The sequence below is a fragment of the Suricata suricatta genome, chromosome 7 (genome assembly GCF_006229205.1).
Source record: "Suricata suricatta isolate VVHF042 chromosome 7, meerkat_22Aug2017_6uvM2_HiC, whole genome shotgun sequence".
Taxonomy (NCBI): Eukaryota; Metazoa; Chordata; class Mammalia; order Carnivora; family Herpestidae; genus Suricata; species Suricata suricatta.
This window is the reverse complement of record NC_043706.1, coordinates 38318320-38330356: the sequence shown is the minus strand read 5'-3', so window position 1 is coordinate 38330356 and position 12037 is coordinate 38318320. Positions and strand designations below refer to the sequence as shown.

At 47.9% G+C, this 12037-nt stretch overlaps 1 protein-coding gene across 1 annotated transcript; it reads right to left on the bottom strand.

The window, feature by feature from the left end:
- Nucleotides 1-301: 301 nt before the first annotated feature.
- On the bottom strand, nt 302-7792 carry NCR2 (natural cytotoxicity triggering receptor 2). Its single transcript, XM_029945574.1, is given in 4 exon segments — nt 302-1336; nt 1467-1521; nt 7027-7288; nt 7291-7792. Coding segments are annotated over 4 exon segments (693 nt in total). The 5' UTR covers nt 7576-7792; the 3' UTR covers nt 302-1245.
- Nucleotides 7793-12037: the final 4245 nt, after the last annotated feature.

Below are 12037 nucleotides of genomic sequence, written 5' to 3'. Positions count from 1 at the left end.
CTGAAAGATGGAGAGAGAAGTGTCGGGGGGTGACCTGGGATTCTGGCTGAGCTGTGGGGCCGCAGACAGGAGGGGAAGGAGGAGGAGGGGGAGGGGGAGGGAGAGGGGGAAGGAGAGGAGGAGGGAGAAGAGGAGGAGGAAAATAAGGAAGGAAAGGAGGAGAAGGAGGTAGGGGAAGAAAAGGAGGAGGAGGAAGTGGGGGAAGAGGAGGGGGAAGAGGGGGAAGAAGAGGAGGGGAGGAAGGAAGCAGGGGGAGGAGGGGGAGGGGAGAAGGGGGAGAGTTAGAGTCGCCCGAGGTGGTGGCTCTGGTTTGGGGGACAGTGCAGCGCTGGCCTTCCGCCCCCATCCCTGGATGGTGCCAGCCCAGATGCCAACTGCGTGTGAGCGAGCCGTGGGCCTGGACTTCAGGAGGCAGCCAGACTGGGAAATCCTCAGCACTGGAGTGAGGGGTGTAGCCAAAGGTGTTGGATCAAGTTCTGGGAGACTTCTGCCCTTTCTTCGAAAGGAGCGAAGGGTTCAGAGGCCAGGGAGGAGCCCCTGGGGAGCCTGAGGGATACTTGCCATCCATGTCCTTCTTGGGCCCTGCGGCCTGGGGTGTGGACCGAGCTGGGTGCATCAGAGACCTCCCTCTGTGTTGCTCATGTGGACTCTTTAAGACCCTAAGATGGGAGGGGGGAAGAAATACAGAAAGTGGCTCAAATCTGCTCTTTGACCCCGTTGCCCTCTCCCCACAGCCTGTCCCCCCTTCAACAAGCCTGCCCTCTCCTCATGGGAACCTGTCCCCACACCTTTCCCTCAGCCCCACCTGCCTACGCCTTGTGCATTGCCTTCTCCTTGGACCCTCCCTCTTGTGCACACCCCCCTCCATCACCCTGTGGGGATGAGGAAGAGGAGAGGCTGTGCCCTGGCTTTGGGTGGGCTTTCCTGGAAGGCTGTGGGAGGGATTTTTTGGTCGGACAGGTCAGTGATACTGAATCAGAGTGGGAGAGGGGTGGAGGAAGGAAAGGACGGGGAGAAGAGGGGAAGGGAAAACAGCTGGAAACATGCGAACAAGGCATCTGCATTTTGGAAAGACAAAGATGAGCCCATGGAGAGCATGCAGTCAATGAGGGTTTAATTTGGACAGCCCTGTTGAGGATCTGTTTTCTTGCCTCTGCGTTCACTGGCTGATCCCGTTTGACCATCTGTCCAAGGGACGGAAGCTTTGTCCTGCTTCATCCTCCTCCAGGTCCAGCCCAAAGCCACTCACTCACCAGACAAGCAGGGCCAATAGCACCAGGCTCGTGACCAGAAGGAGTCCACAGAGCACGGGGACCAGAGCACCAGGGGCTGCAAGCTGAGAGCAGAGGGTGCAGTTTTGTTGTCTGGAGAACAGACGAGAAGGGCGCCAGTTGGGGTGGCAGCTCTCAGCTGTGGGCCCCCGAGCCCACAGGGCTGTGTGGGTGAGGGTCCCACCCTGAACTCACTGTGATAGGGCAGTGATGGCAGAGGAAGCCCGGGGGGCCTGCGTGGAGGCGGAAGCTGTCAGAGGAAGAGAGAGAATCTGAGTTAACTGGAGGGACAGCACATCTGTTCTAGCTGGCAAAAAAGCTGGAATGGGGACCTGGGCTGCACTGGGAACAGAGGCTCAGAACCTCAGGAAACACCAGTTCCAGGGGGCAGGGCTGGGCTATGAAGTCGCATGGCTCCAGATGAGGTAGACCCGCGGTTCAGGCTCGATTCAGTGCCTGCGGAGGTGTTCTTGGCTCCAGGAAGAGCACTGGAATGGGAGTCAGGGGGCCTGGGCTTCTCTCCAAGCACATCTACAGGTTTGGGAGGGCACTCTAGCTCTCTGCCTCCCCAGGTGTGGAAACAGTCACGGTCTTTAATGGGCTCTCATCTCTGACATGCCTCCCCATTCTCATCCTTCTGGTGCTGTTAGGGGAAGGTGCCCCTCCTGGGGAACTTTAAGGCTGCCTTCCCACCCCTGTCCTTCCTGGTTCTTTAGCAGAACTCTGGGTCCCCCCGCAGACCTCACTGCCTCAATGACCAGGGTAAATACTTTTTATGGGGCGCCCTCTTGATTCTGAAACTTTGTGAGCTCCCTGTCCCCACCTCCACTGCCCTGCCTTCCCAGTAAGACCCGGACCTACCAGTGCTCAGAACTCTTGATGGAGGCTGGTGGGGGGCCATCTCTGGAAAGGTGGTGGGGGTTATTAAGGATGAAGAGAGAATAATGACTACTGGGGGTGGGTGAGGCCCGAAAGGGAAACGAGTGGTATCAGCCCAGATGCTGTGACAGGAAGTGGGGACTCTCAGTGTCCTTAGCTAGGTCTTGTATACCCACCCACCCAGGATCCACGAAGGGACCGGCTGAGGGAGTGAGAGAGGCAAGGGCTGGGAGAGGCATGGGGAGAGGGTGCCTGATGCTGGACACCCTATGGCCCAGGGGCTTCCCTGGGGAGAGTCTCAGGCCAATGGACCTGTGGCCATGACCCCTGACCCACAGGGGCACCCTCTGTGGGGCTGCCCAGAGTGATGACCAGGAGCAACCTGAGTGTCCAGCCTAGAGAAGGTCCTCATGACACTCAGGGAAAACTCTAGTCCTGAGCTACAGTGTGGGATCTGTGAGCCGATCCTCGTGCACCAATTATTTATAACCTGCCTGCACAAGGTAAATATAGAAACTGGGAGTAAGGATCTTGGAACTTTATCAATCTGACATCACCTCAAGGTCCAAGCATATCATTAGTAAAAACTGGTCTGGTTGAAGAGGATGTAGACCAGTTTAGGTACTGTCAAATCGTCACAGAGAGCCGCACGTGGGGCGGGACCACGCATGCAGAGCAGGACCGTGACACCTGAAGGTTAGTTCCTTGACTGTAACCCAAAAGTGTATCAATCCCTGAAAAAATTATTTTTATAAATGTTTATAATCATTGAAATTCTCAGTCTATATTTTATTTTATTTTATTTTTAAATATTTATTTAGTTTGGGGAGAGTGCGGTCGGGGGAGGGGCAGAGGATCCCAAGCGGGCTCCATGCTGGCAGGCTAGTGAGCCCGATGTGGGGCTTGAGCCCACAACCCACAAGATCATGACCTGAGCTGAAGTCAGACGTTCAACTGACTGAGCCACCCAGGTGCCCCTACCCATTTTTTAAAAATTAGAGTTTAACATGATTAGCTAATGCAGAATAGTGATTAGCTGATTCAAGTAGTAAATTAACAGAGAGCAAAACAAAAGTCACTGAGCTTTTTTTGTCAAGAAAAGCCCTCTTTTTTTTGGAACATAGCAATAATAATAAACCAAATGATGATAGCGGGATTAATTCCAAGTTACTTTTCCTTCTGAAATCATTCCAAAGGGTTTGCCTTGGTTTTGTCTGAACATGGAATCCTTTAGTGTGGTAAAGCAGAACACTGCCCACTTCCTAATCCCAGGAGCCTGTGAATGTCACCCAGCATGACCTAGAGGGGCTTTGCAGATGTGATTAAGGTCAAAGACCTTGAGGTGAAGAGACCTTCTGGGTGAGCCCAATCTAGTGATTAGTATTTAAGAGTAGAGAATGTGTCCTAGCTGTAGTTGGAGAGCAATGCAGCTCAAAAAGGGCCTCTGGTTTTCAAGACAGAGGAAATGGGTCGCAAGCCAAGGAATGTGTGGAAGCATCTAGAAGCTGGGAAAGCTCTCAGTATACAGCCTTCGAGAAAACAGGACTCCGGTCCTATAGCTACAAGGAACTGATTTCTGCCCAAGACCTGAATGAGCAAGAAGTGGATTCTATCTTAGAACCACCAGAAAGGGATTAGCCTGTGGCTAACAACCTGATTTTAGCCCAGTGAGACCCATCGCGGACTTCTGATCTATAGAACTGTAAAATCATAAATTCGTGTGGTGTTAAGCCACTACATTTGTGGAAATTTGTTACGACAGCAATAGGAAACTATGACGCTCATTTATAGTATGAGGTTTGTAGTTCTAATTAATGGTGAGATACTAAAACCCACTGAGTTCGTTGTTGAGGTGTGCTGGCTAATGAGTAAATACATCATGAAAGCAAGTGACATTTACAAAACATAAAACATAAACATAAAACAGTTCAAAATGAACTGTTTTTCTTAAAAAGAGTTCTTGGATTACAAATTTCTTCAAAGCACACAGTATTTCACCTACAAACTCAAGAGTTCTGTGGGCTTCTTGTAGAGTCATGCTTTGTGTTCCTAAGACAAAATGTCTATCTACAGGTGTCCAAACATTATTAAAGACTGTAACAGAGGCGTCTGCCCTACCTTGTTGAGCTAGTCTGTGGCAAAGAAGGGAACATAAAGATCACTTTATTGACACATTAGCTCAATATAGTCAGGAATTGGCTAATGAGGAGGAAGACCAACTCCTGGGACAAATAAAGTTAGCAAAACAAAATATTTTTCATGGCAACTTGAACCAAAAGCACACATTCTGCAAACATAGTTATTCTTTTTACAATACGTGGGGTATGAACATGATGGTAGGGATGTGTTCTTCTGTATCATTTCGCCTCATTGCCAAAACCACACCTAGCCCTGAACGTAATAGAGCTGTGAAGGGTTTCATTATTGACCAGTGGTTGGCAGTTCCATTAAGTGTCCGAATAGGCTCTGAAAGCTGCTATGTGACAGGAAAACACGCGAGAGCAGCACTCAAACGAAGGAGCCTTGCACCAGAGTGCAAACCAGTGCCCCACCTCCTTCAGATTCTTGCTCTGAAAAAATATCAGCTGAACTGCACGTGTGCTTACCAACATGGTAAAAAATCGTGAATTACATAAAGATGAACGTGTTGGATTTGAAATCATTCTCCTTATTATGTGATCACGTGGAAATCCCTCATAGTTGTTATTGTATGCCAGGTGACAGTGATTACTGAGGGTTTGATCTATGTTTGATATATGAAAAAAACTCCTACTCTCTTGGCAAGATAGAAACCAGATTAGTACGAACTTTTTAAAGATGGGACTCACACAGTCAGCCTTGGTTATATCACAGCTTTGAGGCCATTCCTTGCCAGGGGAGAATGCAACATGTTTTCCAATGGCAAATAAAGTCTCAGTGCAAAATCAAACGTTAGAGGCTTAGAGGGGTAGTTTCTATAAACTGTTATGACATGTTCTCAATTCAGTAACAATTATCAGCAAAATAGGTGACCTTGTTTTTACATGTCTGCAAAAGTACTCATAGAGAAACCTGGATAGTTTGATGGAATTATTGAATTTTATTTTCTGCCCAAAGAAGATACGTGATAGGAAATGCATAGAACCAGAGTCTATTTTTTTCATCAAAAGATATTTTAAATATAAACCAAACTCTATCGGATAAAATTTTGGAGCTAGTCGCTGATGAAGAATCGAGGATGCATTTAGAAAATATAGCATTGCTCGCTTTTTTTTGGTAAATATTAAAAATAAAAATATTGAGCTTGTAGAAATTGATTTAGAATTCCTTCTTGGATTTCTGTCAACATAACTCTATAAGACCAATTTTCTATGTGAATGTTATTAAAATGAGGCATTAAAACAATTTTCAATATGTTTTCTCAGGAGAGTTGTGGTGTCTTAATGTAGATTAGGTGACAAGCTAGAAGAATGCTCATTTGTCACATTTAAATCCTTAAATGTGGATATTCAGAGCATTTGTTCAAAGCGTGGATGGCATTTAATACTGGACATTGCTATTTCACTCCTAAGTTTTTAGCTCAGTTATAATGTTAACAACTACATCCATCGCCTACATGCATACTTTCAATAATCAGTGGGTACCATTCTTATAACTGAACTTTTCTTCCTTATGTTTGTTCTGATTGTTTTTGTTGAAAAGTAATTTTATGTCTGTAAAATCCAATCAGCATTTTGGGTTTGTGCTTTGTATGCGCATGTTTATCTTTCATTTTATTTTTCTAGTAATTCATTTTTATTGTATTTTGCCCAAAGATGAAGGCTTGGAGATTTTTGGAAAAGGTCCCCCACCACTGTCTTAGTCTACTTGGTATACCGTAACAAAGTACCACAGCTTGGGTGGAAACAACAGAAATATATTTCTAACCCTGGATGCTGGAAGTCTGAGATCAGGGTATCAACGTAGTGGAGTTCTGGGGAGTTCCCTCTCCAGGCTGTCATTTTACATGGCAGGAAGAGGAGGAGAGAGGTCACCAAAGAGCCCTTTGGTAAGGGCACTAATTCCACTCATAGGGGCCCCAACTTCATGACCTCATCACCTCCCAGAGGCTTCACTTCCAAAGGCCATCACATGGTGGGTTAGGATTTCAACACATGACTTTGTGGGGGACACAAACATTCAGTCCGTTGCAACCACAGATACTTTGAGAAGCTCTGATTCAGACTCATGTTGGCCAACTTGTTTATAAAGGGCCAGAGAGTAACTACTATAGGCTTGTGGGCCATATGATCTCTGTTGGAACTTCTTCTATAGCATGAAAATGGCCTTAGGTCATGTATAAACAAATGAGCATGGCTGTGTTCTGAAAAACCCCTTTACTGAAATTTGAACTTCCTATAATTTTCATGTGACACAAAATATCATTTTTCTTTTATTTTTTTCCCCCTAACCATCTAAAAATCATCCTTAGCTTTCAGACCAGAGTTTGATGACTGCTGAGCTGGGCCAGGATGAAAGGACAGACCAAAATGACACCAACATGGTCAGGGATGGTTTGTGGCCAAGGCCACACATTTACTGAACATCTACTATGTGCCAGATACAGGTGCCTTGTCTGAGAATGCGGGCCAGTGCTGGGCTGCCCCGTGGCCAGGTCATAATGAGCTCAGGCTGGGCAGAATGTTCCCATGATCTGCTTGGGCCTCTCTGAGGAGGCTTGTCATGAAGACAGTGAGTGAGATGTATGTGTGAGTGTGCGTGTATGTACACATATTCAAGTTCCTGTTCCCAACAGTGTTCCCCGGAGAACTGAATGTGGGGAGGGCAGCCTGGCTTCATGGCCAGGAAACCAGGAGGCACCAAAAGGGAGCCAGGGGCCCCCTGGAAAGAGGCTTACCTGGAGCCACCGTCAGATAGAACCTCATGGACTTAGAGACTGAGTTGCTGGATGCATGGTAGATTCTACACCAGTAGTGTCCTGAATCTTCTTCCTTCAGACCCGTCATGGTAATAATGAAGAAGCCGGTGCTAGAGTTGTCCCAGATTGAGAATTGAGAGGCCTGAGCCAGCTTGAAGGGACCGGAGCTGGTGACTAAGCTGGTGCACTTGAATGCCGATAGCTCCTTACACCAGCTTTTCCTCTCGTAGGGCTGGCCCTTGGAGGGGGGTACTGGCATCTCACAGAAAGCATCGGTCCCGCCACTCGGTGAAGTTGCTGTACCTCTGATACAGCCCCCGAGCCTGGGAATGAAGTTTCTGAAGACCTGGCAGGTGAGGGCCACACCAGGACGGGCTCCTCCAGCAGCCCTGTCCCACCCTCTCCTCTCCTCCCCATGCTCTCACCTTCCTCCTCACCTGACATCAGCAGTGGCAGGAGCAGCAGGGGCGGGAGCAGGGCTCTCTGGACCATCTGGCCCTTTCCTCTGGTGCTGGCGGCAGGGAACATGGGGGGCGCTGGGGAGAGGGAACCTGGAGCTGGTCTGATTCTGCTCAGCTCTTTCAGCACCTCTGAGATAGACAAAATGAGAAAGGCCAAGTCCAGCTTGGGGAGTGGGAGACCCGGGGACGGCTGACCTGACAGGTAGAGGCAAGTGGTGAGTATGAATCTAGCGCAGGAGGGAACAGCTCTGTGGGGCACACAGCTCCTGGGTCTCCATAGAGGCCGCTCCTCTCCTCTGTGCCTGGCCGCCCCTACCTCTCAGGGCCTGATCTTGGGGGAGGAGCTGGGACAGCCAAGAGGAAGCTGTGGTCATGTAATGGGCTGCCCACTCTGCTCTCTGCACTGCCTCTTCTTTGCGGGACCCTGGCTTTGCCCCCCTCTCCAGGGAAAGCCACGCTGAAGGTGGGTGACCAGCTCAGGGACACTCCGAGGCCTGAGCAAGATCCAACTAAACCCCACTAGCCCCGGAAGTTTTCAGAAACTTCATGCCCTGTCCCTCCTGGTGGGTCACCTATGTGTTTCCATCCTGTGAGGCTTCGTGGGTGCTGGAGGGGAGGTGGAGGAGGTGGAGAGGCAATTCCAGTAAGACAGTATGGGGAGGATCCCTGGCAAAGGAGGGGAGAGTGGGGCTGGGGCAAAGAGAGCCCGGCTGGTGGGAGGGACAGGTCAATGGGGGATGGGGCATTGGAGCCTGGACCACCAATCCCTGTAAACCCTTGACTCCTACTGCCTGTGGGCACTAGAGCACTATGAGTGTCATGGATACACAGGCAGATGCAAGACTCCGCCATCTTTCACTAGCGAATGGTAGCACTTTAAAAAAATGATGCGGGGCACCTGGGAGGCTCAGTGGGTTAAGCATCCGACTCTTAATTTCAGCTCAGGTCATGATCTTAGGATTCGTGAGTTTGAGCCCTGAGTCAGGGTCTATGCTGATAGTGTGAAGCCTGCTTGGGGTTCTCTCTCCCTTCCTCTTTTTGCTCCTTCCATGCTTGTTCTCTCTCTCTTTCTCTCTCTCTCATTCTCTCAAAGTAAACACATAAACTTTAAAAAAGGATGCAACTTACAAAGAGGTTTTATATAAAACATACAAACAAATGTTGGGAGAAAGGAGAAAGAGAGCGAGTGCGATCAGGACTCGCAGCCCTGTGCTAACATGTAACTCCACAGGCCACCATCAAGGAGCTCTGCTCAGAGCTCATGCTTAAAGAGGGAGTTTGAACGTATTGGGGGGGTTGGCCAAATCCCCTGCTCCCCCCTTTCCCCCCACTCCTGCTCCCCCCTCTGCCTGGGCACAGAACCCTGCTCCTGCAGGGAGAGCGAGCAGAGCCTGAAAAGAAGGTTGAAGAGACAGCAAGAGGGGGATGGGCATGGGAGGGACCTGGCTCTCTTTCTTAGAAACGACTGGGGAAAAGCAGAATGGGGTGGTGGCATCAGAGGGACAGATTGGGATGACGCCCATTACCTGCTTGCACACGTTAGTGTACCCAGTGTGTTCATGTGCGCTTCCTCCTAATTCCCCAGTGGGCTTGGCAGAGAGGTGTGCTTCCCCCCACACACATGGGGAAACTGAGACCCAGATGGGTCAGCTGACCTACTCAAAGTCACGTGATCACGTGAAGATGTAACCAGACCAGCTTCTTGACTTCTGGCGGGACTTTCTGCTGAAGTCTGGCCCACAGACGGGGCAGGAAACCAAAGCGTATGCACTTGCAGAGGCAAGGTCCTGGTGGTTCATTTCCTGGCCTTCAGCTGGGCTCAGTGTTTCCTCCCCTAAACCTAATCACATACAAAATGTGGGGGTGGGGGCACCCTTCTGAGGGGGAGGGAAGAACCTCTGGCCCGGGCAGGCATAGATGTGTGTCACTTACGTCAGGGCATGTCTAAACTGGTTCCCACACTGATTTCCTCTTTGTCTGGTCTCTGCTGACCACTGGAAAGGGACACTTCCTCCCTGCAGTCCTCCAAGATCACTGTTTGCCGCTATGTCTATGTTCCTCCAGTGAGGGGGTGGCTCTGAGTTGTTCTCTGCCGAGTCAGCATAGGTCTGTGGTGCCCAGGGGAGGTTTTTGAGAAAAGTTCTAAGGCTCTAAAAGTCTCAGTTTCTTCTTTTCTTAAATAACAATGGATCACTGAGAGGGTTATTCTGGGAATAAATGAGTAAGCTCTTCCATTTTTAGAAGTGCCTGTTACATGGTATCTCCTCAATGAACGTTTGTCATCATTAGTAATCTACACCCCCAATTTTATGTTTGCTTGACTTTTAATTATATGTATATGTATATGCATATATGTATATATATAATTTTATGTCTATATATAGACATTGAATAGCAGTACAACAAACTTCTAAAGCGAAATAAAAAGTTATGTCATTTAGAGTAGAACTTTCTTTAAATTTTTTTTTAAATTTATTTTTTGAGAGAGAGAGAGAGAGAGACAGAGAGTTGGGTAGGGGAGGGGCAGAGAGAGAGAGAGAGGGAGAGAGAGAAGCCCAAGCAGGCTCCACACTGCCCACGCGGGGCTTGAACTCACAAACCGTGAGATCATGGCCTGAGCCGAAACCAAGAGTTGGATGCTTAACTGGCTGAGCCTCCCAGGTGCCCCTAGAGTAGAACTTTCTAATCATGGTCCGAATGCCAGAAACGCTCTAGGGAAAAATGCCAGGTCATCCAATATGCAAGTTAATACTTGAACATTATAAAAAGATATGGCAAAGATTTAAAGGCAAATCACAACCGTGAGTTAAGGTTTCCTTCCTAATTGGCAGATACAAGGTTACTTGAGCTCATATAAAAAAAAGTCTTTTAAATAATAAGAGAAAATGAATATTTCAATAGAAAAAAGGAGTGAGGTTATGAGCAGGTACTTTCCTACAGAAGACATTCAAATGAACGATGTTAAGGGAAATATATTCAAAGTGGATATTATTACAATAGGCACAAAACTATTCTTCTCCTCAGAGTGACAAAAGTTAAGAGAAATGATGATAAGCAGGGCCGGGGGAATTTTAGGGAAAAGACTACTGCATATTCTGCTGGGTAAACATATTGCTAGCACCTTTCTGAAAGACAGTGTGGGTGGATTAATCAAAATCCATTTTAAAAAAGAAATCCTCTTTGACTCAGCAGTTCTAAATCTAGGAATCGAAAACGGGCACAGTGGCTGTCACAGTCTTAGTTTGTTTTAAAGTTTCATCAAAAGAATGCACATAGGCATCTTCCAAACTTGTAGCTCCAAAAATTGTAGGTCATAAACCCATGTTGTGGCAGATCTCTGCCCCAACACTCTACTCCCCAATCCTTTTCTTCCTAGGGAGCACTTTGTTTTTTAATTGATTAATTAATTAAAGGTTTTATTTATTTTTGAGAGGGTGCAGGTGGGGGAGAGGCTGTGAGGGGGGACAGAGACTCAGTGCTGACAGCAGAGAGCCTGACGTGAGACTTGAACTCATGAACCACAAGATCATGACCTGAGCCAAAGTCGATGCTCAACTGACTAAGGCACTCAGCTGTCCCCTAGGGAGTCATTTTGAAGCATCTTTCATATTTATTGTGATCCTGATATTTCTCTATTGGAGAGGGGCAGGTGTTATCCACTAAACATGCCCCGTGGAAGATGGACGGACCCTCTCTTTCCTGTCACGCTCCTGCCTGGCCCTATTTCACCTTTATTCTCCCAGTAGTCAAATGGAGTTACCGATAGAATTAATTTTTAGATTTTATACTTCCTGACCAGGTACATATATTTTTCATAGCCCACTCATGTGGTCTATAATGATTACATACCCTTTGTGGTAAAGCCTTTTATTTTCTGTGAAGTTATCGATTACCTTATTTTAAAATTTATTTTATAGTCTAGGTACCATCCTTAATTCATCCCTAAACTCCACCCCTAAATGTAACTTTCGCCTTAGTATGTTCAAACATTCATCAGCTGCCTTTGCTCCGCTAGTGCCTCCCCATGTGGGGTCTTCCTGCCCCGATCCGGACTAGCTTCCCCCTAGCCTTGCAGCACCTCTGTGTCCCTGACATACACCTTGGCCCTCCCTCTCCTTGGGAACGTGCTTGGCTCCATTCAGTGTTGAAAGTGCACTCTCTCTCTCTCTCTCTCTCTCTCTCTCTCTCTGTCTCTTCCTTTCCCCCTTGGTTAACTCTTTCTTTGTTTGCTCCTCTGCGTTAGGGCGAACCATACAGCCTTTGAACCAAATCTAACTCACCACCTGAATTTGTAAATTAAATAAATGCAGGCCACCTCCTTCACCTCTGTGTTATCTGTGGAAACTTTCATGTTACAAAGGCGATTGAATAATTGCAGCAGAGCTCCAGTGACCCACAAGCACAGGATTTTTACTGGCTACGCGGCCCTGGACTGGAAAAGTTTGCTGACTTGAGAGATGGAAGAGGACAAAGAACGGAGAGGCTGCCAGCGTGTGATGGTGTCTCTGAAGGCGAGGCCAGAAGAATCA